Source organism: Trachinotus anak, unplaced genomic scaffold (assembly GCF_046630095.1).
Source record: "Trachinotus anak isolate AG129_WGS33_773 ecotype Australia unplaced genomic scaffold, CSIRO_AGI_Tana_v1 ptg000005l, whole genome shotgun sequence".
In the NCBI taxonomy this organism is placed as follows: domain Eukaryota; kingdom Metazoa; phylum Chordata; class Actinopteri; order Carangiformes; family Carangidae; genus Trachinotus; species Trachinotus anak.
Genome location: NW_027273856.1, coordinates 4,611,481 through 4,629,348, shown reverse-complemented (window position 1 = coordinate 4,629,348; position 17,868 = coordinate 4,611,481). Strand labels below are relative to the sequence as shown.

Genomic DNA, 17,868 nt, shown 5'->3' with positions numbered 1-17,868 from the left:
CTGATTTTGTTTCTTTATTCGGTTATCAGTGTAGAGTAAAGTAGATATGTTTACAATTTAAATGGTCCGTTAATTATCTTTGCAATTTTAACTATTTGGCATCAGATAATTTACAGAGCCAGACTCTGAAAAATGCCCTTTTCTTTTTATCGTCCTTTTGATTTAATTTCCACCTTTGTATTATGTATAAAATACTAAAAAGCTCACACCAAAATATAAAGGTTAACATATCTGCATGTTTGTAATATGTGATACTAACATATAAAGTCTCAAGACATAAAGTGTAACACACATCAACAAAACAAACAGTAAAAGAACATCCATTATTTCTCATAAACAGGTCAAATGTGAAATGTGATGTTGGGTAAAAGTGACCATGGTTTTTGGTGATTATCAATTATATCCCTGTTGCCTCATGGCTTGATATCTTATATAAATTATGTTACTATTGGTGATTAATGTTATGCCAAAGGTCAAAATATCCATAACGGGGATGTACAGTCAAAATAAGTGAGGTGATGTTCATTGCACTATAACTGTTAAATGTCATTGAACTTGGAATTGCTGTGTAAACTTAAATATTCAATCTGTAATTAGCTGACTGAATTTGAAAATGACTGTGTCAATGCAGTAGCTTTTGACAAAGTGACAGCATACTTCTCAGTTCACGTGAAATGACTCTTTGAGGCTAGCTTTTGCTTGCTCATATGTAATTTTTTTCCAAGTTGAAGGAATGTCAGCAGGATTTGCATTATATGCTTTGGCAAACTTCTTGTTGAATGTTGCCATCACATATTTCCAGTAGTCTGATGCCTCAAGGCTTCCATCAGGAGGAATTCTCCACTCTGGGAAAATTTCTCTGTAATCCTTGTATGGGTGAAATTCAAAATTTGTGGCATCACAAAGAAATTTTTTTTCACTGACTACAAGTGAGGTGCATATGTCAGTAACAAGTTTTTGTGTGAAAAGACTTCTGTATTTGCCAAAACTCTGTGGCCGATGAATCGAAGCCCAATGCTCAGTATGGGCTTTTCCACCTGCTTCACAGGGAACTGTGCAGAACGGACACTGTTTACCACATCCAATCACTCTGGTGAAAAGCTCATCCTGGGGCCTCACGTGAAGATGTTCTAGTTTCATCTGGATATTTGTTTTTTTAAACTCTTCTCTAAGAGTTTGGCCCATCTCTCTCAAAGACACTGTGAGCCAGTGAGCAAACTGTTCCTTGTTTGCATTGTTCAGGATCATGAAAGCACCAAGAGCATCCTGCGAAATTACCAGTTTATCACTAAGTTCTTTGCAGATATCTTCAACAAATGTCTTCAAATTGCCACTCTTTTCCATTTTAGCCTTGTTGATAGCATCATTTATGCTGTTGATACTTGACTGAAGATGCCGATCCTCAAATTCAAACGTCTTCGAACCATTTGAGAAGTGAGTCACTATTTGGTCAAGTATCCAGTCCTTTACATATTCCTCATATGAGGAAATGTAACTCAAATAGCTTTCAAAGTTATTCTTAGAAAGCAAATCCAGTAAGATTGAATACTGGAAGGACATCCTTGTGCTGAACTGCTGTTGTGTCAGCATCTCATCAATGATATCAGGACCCAGGGAACGGTTGACAAAGTCTTTGACTGCAGGCTTCAAGCATCGGTTGGTGAATTCTTCTGCCTTCTTCTGGCACTGGTCTCGTTCATTGAATATGTCTTTAAAATCAGCACGGAACTTTTCTTTGTTTTGATTCAGACATCTGTAAGGATCATTCTCATGTAGGAAATCTTCATGCATTTTCTGAAAGTGTCTGGCTGCAAATCCACAGATGTGTTGTTTCAGATAAACTTCAAACTCAATGTCTGTTTTAACATCCCGATTGTTTTGCAGCCTCTCATCAATCATGTGAAGGATCTCCTGGATGTAGGTATCATGATAATTGTTTTTTCTTTCAACTTTTTGAATCACAAACTGTGTGCAGTCCTCAATGATGTTGTCGGCTATTTTTTGTACAATCTTTACGTGATCTTCAATGTTGAAAAACCTTTTGAATCTGTGTTTTAACTGCCTGTAAAATCCCTCCACTGTATAGCTGAAAGGCACCAGTCCACAATCTTTCAGACTTTTTTGAGTCAACAATTCACATGCAAGACTCCCCTTACGTGACAGATTTTCTCTCAGGTAGCAGAATACACTGGTGAAGACCTCTGTTGCTTTTTGTTCAGAACAAGACAGTTCCTTTACTGTTTTATTCCACATCTTATCAAATTCTCTGTCTAGCTCCTTGTCGTTCATCTTGACTTTTTTTTCCCGACATGCCTCAATCAATCCACATACTCTCTCCTCTAATTCTTTTGTGTGATTTTCCTTGATTCTATCAAGATTTGTCATTCCTTGCCTAATGTCAGCTGCTACTGTAAGCTGATTAAGTACTGAGCTCTCCATTTCTCGTCGAAGGCTCTTTGCACTGTTTGCAAAGCCCTCTCTGTATCCTTCTACTAGATAGACATGACCTTCTGTTTTCTTGAAGTACTTTGTTAGATTGTCAAGAAGCTTCGTCTCCCACTTAGACAGCACTGTGGAAGCTTCACCTTTTAAGTTACTGACAAACTCTGGCAAGTCAGATATCTCAAATTTCGCAGCAACAGTACCAAAATTTGAAATTCTTGTTTCAGCATTTGTAACCCACTTGTACATGTCTTTTTTGAATTCCCATTCCCATTTGTTGAATTCAGTGCATAGTCTCATGTATGCATCAGCCACTAGACTGTTTCTGAAGCTGAAGATGAAGTTTTCATGCTTTACTGCAGTCCACAGGCTTGACATCCACTCTTTAAACTCCAAGACATCATTAGCAGATGACTCACATTTTCCCAGTAGTTGGATGATGTTTTTCTTGAGCTCATATACAGCTTCACTGTACCCTGCATTGACTGGTGCCATTGGTGGGTTTCCATTCCAGAGTCCAGGAATGTACCAGTTCCCAGTGTCTGGACTGTACTCCATCACATCTGTGAAGCTCTTGTACTCCTCTTTCTTCTCCATTTTGGCTGCTGCCTGTGTCATCTCATTTAACTGTTCCAAAAGCAGTTTCCTGTCTCGTAAGTTCTTCTCATGGGCTGAAACATCTGACACATTCTGATGAACAAACTGACATTTAGGCTTTTTGCCCACCTCTTTCATCCTGAGAAAAGCATGCACAACTATTTGCAGGATGTCCTTCATTTCTGTTGAATTCTCCATTGCAATATTGATAATGGTGATATCACTGAGTCCCACGACAAGTGTTGCAAGCTCGTTGTCATGCTCATGGCTGTCATCCAGTTGTGCAAGCTCTGGTGACTTTAAGCCCTCAGTGTCAATGATCACCATGAAGTCACAGTTGAGTACTTTTTTGAAATCATCATTGATTCTGATGAGCAACATAAAAGCACCTCGAGTGCATCGACCACTGCTGACTGCAAACTGTACTCCAAACATGGTGTTGAGAAGAGTGGACTTTCCTGTGCTCTGAACTCCAAGAACTGTGACTACCAGTATCTTGTTGTTTGGAGACACCAAGTCATGGAGCTGAGAGAGAACATCACTCACCCATCTGAGAGGTATGTTGGATGCATCTCCATCTACAAGCTCAAGGGGAAATCCATCCAGCAACAATCCTGCACAGAGTTTTGGCAGATGTTGTAATTGTTGACGTGATGGGTCTGTTTCTGGAAGGGAAACTGAGGCTTCATAGATCTGACCCATTTCACGGAAGAAGTGTTCAGTCCCTAGTGAGCTGCTGGAAAGTTCTTTATCAATATTTTTAATTTCATCTTTGTTCTCAGATTTCTTGCATTTTTCTTTGTACTGCTCCCTTAGGTCAGACAGTTTCTCTCGAGACAGGTTATCAAGGTTCATTCGCATCCATTTGAGGAAATAACATCTCTCTGTCCCTGGGCTTGATATTGCACTGATGAAGCATGTCATTGCATTTGACATGTCATGAGAGTTCTGTTTGCCCCGAAGGTTTTCTTTCTGTAACTGAAGATCACTTTTGTACATTTCTATGTCTTCAGACCCAACTTTTCGTAGCCTACATTGTTCCTTCTCTAAGCTTGTCAATTCCTTCCATATTTCACCTTGCAGTGGAAGCTGAGCTTCTTTGTATTTAAGGATGTCTTGAATTTCTGCAGTAATGGCATCTGCATTTTTCTTGGCAGTCTGGCACTCTGCACAATCTTCATCAACCAAGATTCCCAGTTCATGGGCAATGTCAGACATCTGCTCTATGTACATCTGCATCTCTGAGTTCTCAATGATATCGCTGACAGTTTTCCTCAAATTTTTGACAAAATCCGCATCATTCATTCGCTTAGTTTTCAAAATAATGTTGCTGTTTGTCAACCCCAACTCAGTTGCAACATCTTCTAAAGCTTTCAGACTGAAGGTTTTGCTTTGATGGTTACCCACCAAGAAAATCTGTGCCTTGTGATTTTGGTTAGTAAGCAGCTTATTTTCAGAGTCCAAATTGTCAAAGAACACAAAAACTGCTGCAGATGTCTGACACAAAAAAGAAAACTGTGTTTCAAATGAAGCAATGTCTCCACGAAGGTTAGCTACAGCTACTGGCTCACTGAAAATATCAATGTTTTTGTTTCCACAAGGAAGGTACCAAGTGATTTCAGTCAGTCCATCAGATATTCTTCTTGGACTGTCGCCACACTCCATATCATGGTGAACAAAGGTGTCATGGTACTGTTGAGAATTGCTCAGAAGCTTATTGAGAATCTCTGACTTGGACAAGGAGCATTCCCCCAGTCTCACAAAGGATATCATTGGAAGTTCAGAGAGAACAATTCTTTCTTCAATAAAGCCCTTGGATTTTGAAAGTGACTGAGGTCTGTACTTTTTAACAATGTCTCTCAAGGCCCACAGCATGAGTGTGCACTGTTGTGTGTCACAATTAGGAAGCAGCAGAGGCACAGAAAACTGGCACATAGACATTTTGAGTGCCATCTCCTGCTGTACAAAACCATCAGAACACAGAAAGAGAGCAGTGATTATGTCGAGGGGGTTCAGCATGTCACCTGAGTTTGGACTGTTGACCAGATTCTTCAGATCTAACTTTGTATTCCCTGTCACAACATCACAGTCAGATTCACATTCTGATGTACATTTCACATTTCTGGCTGTCACATTAACCATCATTAGTTTCTGTAGAAAATACCCTGGAAGATCTAAATTACTCTTGGCAGGTTCATCAGTAATGGTCTTCTCATCAATCTGAAGTACTTTGCTCAGTGATAACTTCTCGGTGTAGTGCTGCACCAGCCCCAGATCCTCTAGTAAGCTCTCCAGGTGTGTCTCTGTTGATATAAACAAAACAGTAAGTATTATCAGTATTTTCAATACACTAAAACATATGGATCCAAAATTAAAGGCGCCCTGTGGAGTCTCTGACCTCCAGCAACACTATGAAGCAGTTTGACCAGTGGGTCCCTATTGTGTTTGCATATGCAGACACTCATGCACACATGTATGCATGCTTGCGACATCTTACACAATCCTACCAGTTACATACTGGTGATACAGAATACCATTGTACTACAATGCACTGTAAACTGTCAATTGGCCAGTAATCCCCAAATGACTGCTGAAAACTGTTGAGGTTGATGGGGAATTTCTGCAAATGAAGGTAAGAAATAAAAATGCAGATTTAATGAGTAAATTATATTGGTACACAGACCATGAATATTCACATCATGTTCACATTTTTTACTGGCGAATCAAAAGACACAACAACTGACAGGAGAAAAGAGGTCATGATCAAGATTAAGAATTGGACACAACTGCCTTTGTGAGCAATGTCAGGCACCAGAAACTATGTAATCACCGAATGCAATAGCCTACAAATCAGAGGAGGAAATGGAAAAATAAGGGATGACAGGAAGAGAGCTGAAGCAGGGAGGCGCTTTGTCAACTTCTTGAGGGAAACAGGTTTAATGGAAAAGGTCTAGTCGAATGGACAATGTAGGAACTGGGTAATCCCGAAGGATGGCAGCAACTTTTTGGATGCCAGCTGCCTTTAAACAACATGGAAGAGGAGGAGGAAGAGGAGGAGGATGAGGAGGGAGAAGTAGAAGATGGAAGGGGCACGTGAACTAGTAAGTTACACTCATGTCTCATTTTTGTGCAAAATCTGCAGTAAGTTAGAGAAGTGAGAGCCAGAATGTTGTTAAGCTTGTGGTGCAGCTTCTTCCAGGAGTAGCTCAGTACGTAGGCTGTGTGCGTAGCGGGCGAGAGAGAGACAGAGAGAGAGCGACCGAGAGGGAGAGCTCGCCTTGTTGGCGATTGGAACAGATCAGCTTGTGAACTAGCAGTCAGCAGTATTGCTCTGAGCATACAGTGCAGTGTATGTGCACTTCAGGCTGTTTGTGCTGTACATGTACAGCCAAGACTTCTCAAGACCAAAGTTTCCCCATTTTCTCTGTGCTGCAGTCCAGACCACCAGCCAAGAAAGGGTAACAACAACGAGGCAGGTAAATACAGGATTCCGCATTGTCACCTTATATATTTGATATAAGTTATTATTAGATCGTTTTTTCTCTATACTGCACATTTGATATGTTAACTGTCAGTTCAAAGGAATAATCCTCATACTTTTTCCTCCAGAAAAGGAGAAAGAAGATGTCCCGGCAGAGAGCAGCAAGATGCAGGAGAGACTAAACCATCCGACAGGTGTTAACCGGTGCCTGCGGGTAAGTCCAAGTCTGAATTTCCTTCCCCGTCCGACATTGGAGCCAGCTGAGCTGTGGCTTTTCCAAGGCGAAGAACCCTATTGAGGACCACTGGCTTGACAAAGAACTGTTTTTTCTCCTCAGTGTGTAAGTGACTTGATGCTACTTAATGTTACGTGTGTTTTTAGCGACCAGCTAGAAGACATGATAGCGTTAGCGAACATGCTCTTACCGATGTTATGACTTTATTAGGCATGCTGCTATCGCCAGGTGGCTAACTGCAGGCATTATCAGCGCGCTGCCAGCGCGGGTTAATTGTTGTGGCTGGATTGTTTTTTGTTGGCTATCTGCTCACAGGGAAACTTTATTCCGATGTGGCCGATGAAGCATGTCTTTGGTCTGTGATGTGGTCTAGTGCGACATCTAGTGGCAGTGACGATAGCTTACACACCCTTTCAGAAGCACGGGCTTCTGTTTGTGTGTTTGTTTGCAAATTTGCTTCAGCTTTAGATTATCATTGTGGCTGTATGTGGGAAGGTTTATATAAAACTTCAGGATGCCAGTCAGCTGTCATAAAGGAAATCGGTTTAGTTTTATAGAAAAGTTTACAGAATAGTTTTTCTCATTGTTGAGTTAACTGTTGACTGTTAATGCATGTTACTGACAGTGGTGTGTTTGTAGTTTGTTAGAGGCCAGTTTGTGCAGAGCCTTTGGTGGTTGAGATTCAATTCTGATCATTCAATTTTCACTTAGCACTAAAAGACATTGGCTTTTTTCAGTGTTTGTGTGTCAGCATGTATAATGTTAAGACCCACTGTTGTTTGTAGCTTGTTATATTGGTAGGCTGGATTGTACAGTGTGCATTTGGTGGTTGAAGACCAGTATTGGTTTGCTGATGCCAACTTCTGACTCCAGTTAGCTTTCGTTGATGTCACAAGTCAAGGGCTTCACATACTTTTCTCAGTGTGTTTGAGTGATGTTTTCAATATGGACAAGACCCAAATGATATCTGAACAATACAGTGAAGCATTGGGCAGAGGTGAATTCTTTCCTCAGTACTCCTGGATGCTGAGCTAAAATGAATTCTTTTATTGCTCAAGCCACCAAACTGTTAAAATACTCATGATGACTGAGGATGAGTTACAACAGTTACATCTTCCAAATGTTTCATGCTGATGCCATTTTGACATATAAATTCCGACATTCTAGTCGCAAGTAAAACCCAACGCTCTGCTAAACCTCACAATCTTAATTAGACAACAATGAGTTTTGACATTAACATGAATTTGGTTTTCAACTAAAATGTAATGGATGTCTGATGTTAGAAAGATGTCACACACATCTTTCTGACCATACACTTATATTCTGTGCCATCTGGTAAAGGACATGAATATCTGTACAAAATGTCACGACAACATGACATCAATAATTGTTGAGACATTTAACCAAGAATCAAAAGTTTCAACCTGCTGGTGGTGCTAGATGTAAAGTCAACATCACCTAATGAATGGGATCTTATGGAGAACATAAAGTTAATGGAAATTTGTCTTACAGTTGAGATTGAGTTTTCAGTCTGGATTAAAGTGGTGGACTGATGGATGGACAGACTGTCAGACAGACATTTCCATCCCTAGAGCCATGGCACTCACATGACTACACATTAAGATGATACAACACATAAACAAATGGTCGTCTCAGGACTGCATTTCACACTGCCACCTAATGAACTGGATGACAGGACTGCATTTCCATAACCAGATGGACAACAGTCATTGTGTGAGTACTAAATGTGAATCAGGTTTTACATGTTTAATGTTAAAAACTAATCTGATGTCTTGAAGAAGTTAACATTAGATAGCAGAAGTGTGAGTGGCTAACTATCATAATCTTAAAAGCAAAGAAAAAAATGTGTTATCATATGATGGCTTGCTGCAAAACAAACTATTTTAAGTAAGTTTAAATAATCTTATTTAAACTTTGCTGACTTCCTGTTGATCCTATATTGCATCCCTGCAGAACACAATACCTTTTATCAGCTAATCTCTTCATTTTGCAGTGTTGCCTATTCTGCAGGCCTGCACCATATGTTATCATGTGTTAGATGCTGACGTGTAGTCTATAACCTGTATGAAGTGATTTCACAGACATAGATTAAACTAGATCGGAATAGAAGCAAGAGATTGGATTTTTTTTTAGACAATATAACATTTTAATCACCTATTTACTAGTATAAGTTAATACTTTAACTAAGAAGTAGTAATGTTAATTAATGAGTGTATTAGTGTTCACATTGTTTTTGTAAACCCAGGAGTGATTATTTTGTCTGTTTCCTATTTCAGTGAAGTGGAGGAATTTGGTAGAGAGATAAACATGGAATTGCTGAAAGAAGAGAGAGCGTTCAGTTGATAGGTAGTGCTGTTACCTGCTTTACAGTCTGGAGTTTGAGTATTGAATGGTCAGGAAAAGTCAAACGTCAATAACATTTTATTTCTAACCTCTTCTTGTCTGTGTGGCAAACATGTGCTTTGTTTGCTATTGTTATTGTATCTCAATCAGTATATAATCTTGAATCTGTCCAACAAGTTGTCCTCTTGTTTTGCTTCTCTCCAACTTTTCAAGTATCTGTTTGAGATCTAGTGACTGCATTGGCCATAGCATATGATTCTTCTCATCTTTATTTCACCTTAAAATTACTTTATGACTCTAATTACACAAATTGCCTAACATGCTGTTCTTAGCAACCAAGCGGAATTGCAAGAGGTAAAGTAGTATTTGGGTGGAATAAACCTTTAGGGGCAGTTTTTCAGCCATCCTGTTCACCCGGAGCCTGAGGTACGGCAGGAATATGACATTTGGGAGTTGTTGTGGTCCTGCTGTACCTAGTTTGGACAGCAGGTGGTGTACTGTGTTTGTAGCTGAGAGACCAGGAGGCACCAGGAAATAGCTGAGGTCAAAGTAACAGAATTTGCTTTTGTGTGTTTTATTGCTCTTTTTTGTAGTAATCAGGGTAGAGTCAGGGTATCAGTTACTAAAGGCAATTTCTTGAAGATTTTTTTCTCATAATGTTTTACTTACTTGTGGGGGTAGATGTTACAGCTGGCTTGCTTATTCTTTCATTCTTCAGTTGTGCCGACACATGGAGGGAGTAACACACCCCTGGCCTCAGGCTGCTGAAGGTAACGCTGTTTGCGTCTGTTGTCAACTCTTGCACAGTTTCTCCCTCAGTGCAACAGGTCACAACATAGCTCTCCACTTCACCAGCAGGAGTGTCCCACTGCAGCGACAGTGACTCAGTGCTGACATCATAAACTGTTATACTCACAGGAGGGACAGGCTCTGGAAGGAAAAATAATATAAAAAGTGTTTATTTTAAAGATAGAAATTCAACTTCTCTGTCTAGGTGACAACATTTTAAAGTGCTATAACTGCCAAACATCGGAGGTGTGATAAACAGCAAAGTCACATGAAGCATAGTACTTTTTTTACAAATACACCTCTGTATTTTGGCACAAACCTTTATAACAAACAGAGTATACCTCAGTGTGAGAAGTACATATACTTATGTTAAGGCTGTGTGGAAATATTAGTTGTGTCCAGTGACCATTCAGCCAGTGCTTTCCTGCAGAAGTAGAAACAGTTTGATTTTAATATGAGCAGTATTAAGTTTTTCAGATTTACCTGTAAAGACAGATACAGCAGTTGCTTTGCTTTGCTTTCCATTTTCTGCTATCCGTATGATGCTGAAAGTATACTCAGTCCCAGGAGTCAGTCCCTCAACATCCACAGTGCCGGAGTCTTCCCTGATCACAGTGCTGTTTTGTTTCTTGCTGGAGTAGTCTATATGAAGTTTATACTCAGCAGAGGGATCAGTGGGTGCCAGGCCAAGAGAAACACTCTCACTGCCTGAATAGAGGACTGTTACTTCAGGTGGTGGTGGAACATCTGTCATAAGACAAGACATGCACATCTCAGTGTCTGACACATTACAACATGTTTTCACTCATGTCAATATGTACTAAACAGCTGAACAACAGATTGCTTAGGGCTGCACTCCAACACTTGCATCAGTCACACGTACAGTCAGACTGTGGCGTTGCAGCAGAGGCTCCTTCCTCACAGTAAAGTTCCAGGAAGTCATCTGGTGCATCATAGAACTCCTTAGAATGATAATTGAGAAAAGTATGCATCTTTAGTGTAATGAATCAGTTCATAACTTAGAGGACAATATGTACTGATTTTGTTTACCTCCTCCTCCTCTGAGTTATCCATTGCTGGTACACCGTCAGTCATTTCACACATGGTTGAGATTAATCCATCAGCTTCTCACTAAAAGTAACAGGAAACATGCTTATCCACTAAGTTTAAGAAACCATGCAGCCAACAACACCCCAGAATTACTGGAGTAACTCTCCTGAATCAAGCCTTCTCAATGAAAGTGCATTCAAATCTTGAAACAGAAGACCTTTCAGATGCAAGCCCTTAAATGTGATAAGAGGAAGCAGCCAGGTATATTTTTCAATCGTGGAATAAGTATCCAGATCTTTTACGAAAGTAGATGCAATACAACAATGCAGAAAGACCATATTACAAGCAAAAGTCCTTAATTTATAAATCTACAACTTCATGAATTTATTCTTATCAGAAGTAACAGTGAAAATTGTATCAACAGTAACAAATATTCAGGGACATTTTGGAGTTAATTTCACTTTTTAATTTACTGTATAACAATGCACAATATTTTATGAGACAATCATATGTTTTGAATGTAAAATAGTAAAATAAAGTAAAATAACTACAGCTGTTACATAAAGTATTTCCCTCTGAAATGTTGTGGAGTATAAGTGCAAAGTAACATGAAGTGGAAATACTGAAGATAAGTACTTCAAATTGAACGTAAATGAGCCACAAGACAAGTAATTCCACTGTATTCTGTGTTTCCTGGATTTTTGATGTTGCTGAGAAAAGCAATGGGATAGTGACCTACCTTTGTAAGACAGATTTTTCCAGGGCAAAACAGCACCATTCTTTTATCCAGGAGTTTATATCGACTGTATCTGCAATATGATGTAGGTTAAGGTTAAGGCTAAGAATTTGTCCTGAACATTAAGTACTGCACCCTCCCGCAAATGCCAGTGCAATGGTTCAGGCTTCTCCTTTTATTCTGCTGGATGTAGTCACTTTCAGTTTCATTTTCCCAAAAGAATACATGGTGTTCCAGGAAAACAAAACTGAACTGTAACCAAGTCCAAAGGACAATGACATAAACAACTAAGCCTGTGGATGAGAGTTGTATGACTCATGTGCCGCCGTTAAATGTTTTTTTTCAGTATCATAATTTTAAGAGATGACTGAACTCAAACATATTCAAAATTAGGTGAAGAGGAGTGAGTGGAGTGAAGTGCTGGTCACTATATACTGCAGAGTCTTGGTGGGTTTATAAGCTGATCAGGAATGTGCTTATTTATCTCATTAATAGTTCAATATCTATTCATTCATCTAATCATCTTCTAATTTTCACGTCACTGTTCTGTTACATTAACAATAATAATAAACCGTATTTGTCAGATATCTGATGAGAAAATACTGGACCACAAATTCAAAATGTGCTGTGACATATACACTTACTTGTAAACTTATTAGGTTCACATAACTAATAATGCCTGCAAGATTTGTTGGCTCTGCTGCTCTGCTGCTCTGAACCGTGTGTTGGTTTCTATCTATCAAAAATCTAAGGAATCCTGTGTAGAACTCAGTTCTGTATTGCTGAGTGGACTAATATAGAGCTTACCTAACTCTACAGAGCAAAATTGTGGACATTTTTTTTATCTGCTGGAGGTTTTTGACCATTCTGCTGAGCTTTGGGCCTAGTAGGCCTCGAAGACTGAAGTCCACATCATGCCACCTAAAGCTTCAAACAACATCACTGAGGAGTATGTGACCATGGCTCATGTGCGTGAATTGTTGGACCAGCAAAAGGACTTCTACAAAACTCTGCTTGAACAACAGGAAAAAAGTTTCAAGACTTGTGTACAGATCATAGTGGATTCTTCAAACAAAAGGATCGATGATTTGTCCAAGCAACTTTATGACTTCAAGGTGAGTCTAGAGATGACTCAAAAGGAATTTGATGATTTTAAAGACTCATGTAAAATCTGGTCCAAGCATTGCAGTGAAACCAAAGCAGATCTGGACACAATTTGCAAAAGTTTGATATCTATCTCAGACAAGACAGACTATTTGGATGGCCAGACAAGACGCCACAATATTGTGGTGGATGGCATTAAAGAATCTGTGAAAGAAAATATGTCTGATTCTGAAGAGAAAGTGAGAAAACTATTCGCTGAAAAACTACAACTGGATCATCTAAAAATAGAGTTGGATTGGGCTCATCGGACTGGGAAGCCATCGTCATCTGAAAAGCCCCACCCCATTGCAGTGAGATTCCTGTGGCTGAAAGACAAACTTGCTGTTCTGAATAAAGCTAAAAACCTGAAGGGTTCTGGCATCTTCATCAATGAGGATTTCCCAGAAGCTGTTCGGCAAAAAAGAAAAGAACTTCGTCCAGCAATGAAGGCAGCTCAAGAGAGAGGTGACATTGCATATTTGAGATACGACAAACTTATTGTTCATTCACCTACTCAAAACTCATCACAACAAAGGAAGGCCAACACTCAGAGTTTGGCTCACTAACTACTTGACACACATGCAGTATCGTTGATTACTTAACTATACATTTTTTGCTGTTGTTGTTTGTTGTCTTACACATTTTATGGACCATAATACATTTGTCTTTGAAAGTCAAACCTTTAATCCCTTCAATCTTTCTGCAATTGACACTTGCAATTCAGATATTGACCCAGACCAAATTTTTTTTCATTATTTAATGTTTCAAACTTCTGTAGCTTTTTATAATGAATCACAGTTTAATGATTTAAGTGTTTCTATGCCTTCTGATACATTTTCTACTTTCCACTTGAATATAAGAAGTCTTTCTAGCAATTATAATAAATTCATTCATAATTTATGTTTACTCAAACATGATTTTTCTATCATTGCTTTATCAGAAACTTGGCTTACAGAAGCCTCTAAAGACATATTTAAATTACCTAAATACAGTGCAGTTCACTACATAAGAGGAAATAGATCTGGAGGTGGTGTGTCTCTATTTATTCATGAAGACTATGCATTTAAAGTTAGAGAAGATTTCTCTCTGAAGTTAGATGGGCCTGAGGTGGAATCTGTTTTTATAGAGCTCTCTGGTGTCTCCGGTGGAAAGAATATTATTGTTGGTGCTATATATCGACCTCCTGACTCTGTTCTCAATGATCTTAATGATAGTTTATCCAGCTTGCTTTACCTGATAAATAATGAAAATAAAATCTGCTATATTCTAGGAGATTTTAATATAAATCTCATACTCAAACTGGAGATTTTCTCAATACTCTTTATTCTAATTACTTTTTCCCGCTCATTCATAAATCTACACATGTAAAAGAAAATTCAGCAACTTTGATCGATAATATTCTAACAAATTCATTAAGTGAAGGAATGAAATCTGGTGTCTTGTTCTCAGACTTGTCAGATCATTTCCCTATATTCCAGTATTCTTTAATTAAGTCACATAGACCTAAACCTATTAGAAAAATAATGCAAAAAAGAATTATGAGTAAAGGAAATATCTCCAAATTCAAGGATATGCTTGCCTGTACTTCATGGAATGATCTTTATGAGGAAAACCATGCTGACCATGCATATCAACATTTTATCAAAGTCATCAATTGTTGTTTCAATGATTGTTTTCCAATTGGTAATTTTACTAAGAGGAGTCAAGACTTCAACAAGCCCTGGTTTACAAATGATTTGCTGAAACGTTAAAGAAAAAAGAACAAAATGTACAGAAAATATGTTTCAAATCCTACTCCTCTTACCCATGGTGTTTACAAAGCCTATAGAAATAAATATGTTCATTCCATCAGATTAGCAAAAAAGAAATATTACAGTGAAAAATTTAAGAACTGCTCAAATGATATTAAAACCACATGGAAAGTGATAAATCAGTTGTTGCAAAAATAAAGAACTGCTTCAGAGCCATCCTAGATGGTGTAAATTCTCCTAACAGTCCATTTGAGATAGCTGAAAAAGTTAATGAATTCTTTATCAATATTGGTTATGAACTAGCTGACAAAATTCCTCCTTGTCATGGTAATCCATTGGACTTTATTCCAGGTAATTTTCCTAGTTTCTCTTCTTTTAAGCCTCCTGATATCCAAGAAATAAGTGACATAATTGATGAAGTAAAAACATCTTCAGCTGGTCACGATAACATCTCTGCATGTCTTGTCAAGCAGGTGAAACAGTCAGTATTACAGCCACTTGTTCACATTTTTTCTTTGTCCTTGAAAACGGGCATTGTGCCAGAGGACCTAAAAGTTGCTAGAGTTATTCCTTTATTTAAAGCCGATGACCCATGTTGTTTTAGTAATTATAGACCCATATCTATCCTTTCATGTTTTTCAAAAATATTTGAAAAAATTATATATAAAAGGATGCTTTTGCATTTAGATTTCAATTCAATTATTTATAAGCACCAGTATGGTTTTCAGAAAAACTATTCTACTTACATGGCGCTGATTCACATGATTGACAAGATTACCTCTGCTCTTGATAAGAATGAATTCACTTGTTGTATTTTTCTTGATTTTTCAAAAGCGTTTGATACTGTTAATCATCATATTTTATTGGAAAAGTTGTACAAATGTGGTTTTCATGATACTACATACAAATGGTTAAAAAATTATGTTTCCAATAGAAAACAGTTTGTTTGTTTTAAGGGTTGTTATTCCAGCAAAGCCACGTTACTCTGTGGGGTTCCACAAGGGTCCATTCTTGGGCCGTTATTATTTCTTATTTATATTAATGATTTGTTTAATGTTTCAAATATACTTTCTCCGATAATGTATGCAGATGACACAACCTTGGTTCTCTCTCATTCAAACTTCAACTCATTGATTAAGAATGCAAATGCTGGTCTAACTGCCTGCACCACATGGTTTAGATTAAATAAATTATCTTTGAATATAAAAAAATCTAACTTTATTATTTTCAGTAGTAAAAAATCATACTTGAAGGATTTATCTAAAATTATAATAGAGTCTGTTGAGATGCCACAGGTGTCTAATACAAGATTCCTGGGAATTGTTGTTGACGAGAGTTTGAATTGGAGAGACCAGATCGATTGTGTTAATAGAAAGATAAACAAATCTATTGGTATTATAAGGAGGATTAGTCATCTTGTCACTACAAACTGTCTCCTTACTCTTTATTATAGTTTAATCTATCCTCATTTGTCCTACTGTAATATAGTTTGGGCAAGTACATTTCCCTCCACTCTTCACAAAACTTTGATCCTTCAGAAACGCTTTGTTAGGATTGCTACTCGATCAGAGTCACACATTTCATCTGCTCCTTTATTTCAGAGACTTCAGATTCAAAGTATTTATGACATTAATATTTTTCAAATATGTGTTTTTCTTTATAAAATATTCTCAAATGAAGGAAATATTCCAGAACAATTCAAGACTTATTTCAATGAAAATTCAAAGGTTCATTCTTACTCAACACGCCAATCTGCAAATCTTAATTTCCCTAAACTCCTCACTATCAGAGGTCAATTTACAATTAGATTTAGAGGTACTAAGTTATGGAACAGTTGCTCCCATTTAGCAAAAAAATGTTCTTCTGTGAATTGTTTTAAAAAATGTTTAAAAGGTCAATTAACTGCTGTTTTGTAATGTATTGTCTATGTTGGTATTTTATTATTATTTTCACTATTATTGTTATTACTGCTAATGAGTTACTAATGGACACACATACACGTACACACATCTACACACACACTTATATTTTCCTTTTTTTTTTTTTTACATATATTATTGTTGTTAGTCATTATTATTTTTATTAATTTTTTCATGTTATTTTGTGTTTTGTTTTTTTTTCTTTTTTATATTAAACTGTAATATAAGGTGGAGGCCTAAAAAATAAGCCCATTGTGGCTTTTTGCCTCTCCCTGCACTGTCCTATTGTTACCTATCATGTTTTATGTTGTATTCTTTTAACTTTGTGCAAATAAATAAAATAAAAAAAAATAAATATTGAATTGTTATAGACCACTGGACAAACAATCTATACATGTGAAAATGCCCTCAAGCCACAGTGTGTTATTGTTTTCTTTGTTGATGCCTGTTCTTGTGATAAATGTAGAAAAAGTCAGTGCTAAAGACAGTTGTCTTTGTGTAAATTGATCATTTTATCTGCAAGTGCATAGTATTGAAATTGATAAATATGTAAGTAACTTTATTTAATTTAATAATTATAAAGGGGATGCCTCTTTTTTACCCCTTGACCACCTGCCCCTAAATATGTCTGTGCACAGGCCTGAGGCTCAGGAAAGGCATGGATTTACAGCAGGGAAGCACCAGGCCCAGATGCCTCCAATTACCATGATGCTCTCCACATCCAGCCGCCCTCTGCATCACAGAAATAAAACATCTAGAAAAGGGTAAACCACTAAGTGGACTCTTAGAGGTAGGCATATCTTTCTTTTGTTCTTAATGTAAGGTATGATACAATCCCAAGTACCTCTGACATAGAATATGAATATCACAAGTAAACAATGAAAAAAAATGATTAGCTGAAAGCTTAAAATTGTCTCTAAATCATACTTTCTATGACAAAAAAACTACTGTATGTATCAGACAATTATTCACAGTGTATAACAACCAGGACTGCTAGACACATATAAGACCCACTTTAATTTACCACATCACCTTGTATGTGGTCACACACTTCACATCATCTGTGGTTCACACAGCTGGGGCTGGATTTCAATTTGTTCGCATTTCAACACACCTGAAAGCTGTGGTGAGTCTGTTGTAAAACAATATGACTTCATGCACATCAACACCCCACAACAACAAATTTGCACAAAGACAGTAACATACTGTACACTCAGTCATGTTAATGTTCATCTTGGTCTCTGTTGTGTAGCTGCACCTGTTACCTTGTTTCTACATTCTTTGCTGAATTCAAAAACCCAAAACTTCATAGGAAAATTGTACTCAAGAAAACATATTTTAATCAAGTAGAAGTTAGATTA

At 37.7% G+C, this 17,868-nt stretch overlaps 1 protein-coding gene across 1 annotated transcript; it reads right to left on the bottom strand.

The window, feature by feature from the left end:
• Window positions 1-4: 4 nt before the first annotated feature.
• Window positions 5-11,856, bottom strand: LOC139621406 (interferon-induced very large GTPase 1-like). The gene is made up of 6 exons (XM_071477903.1): window positions 11,698-11,856; window positions 10,959-11,039; window positions 10,792-10,870; window positions 10,392-10,655; window positions 9,789-10,049; window positions 5-5,342 (listed from the first exon to the last, which is right to left on the bottom strand). The coding sequence occupies exons 2-6, from the start codon at window positions 11,010-11,012 to the stop codon at window positions 661-663; spliced, it is 5,340 nt and encodes a 1,779-aa protein (XP_071334004.1). The 5' UTR covers window positions 11,013-11,039; window positions 11,698-11,856; the 3' UTR covers window positions 5-660.
• Between the last annotated feature and the right edge of the window lie 6,012 nt (window positions 11,857-17,868).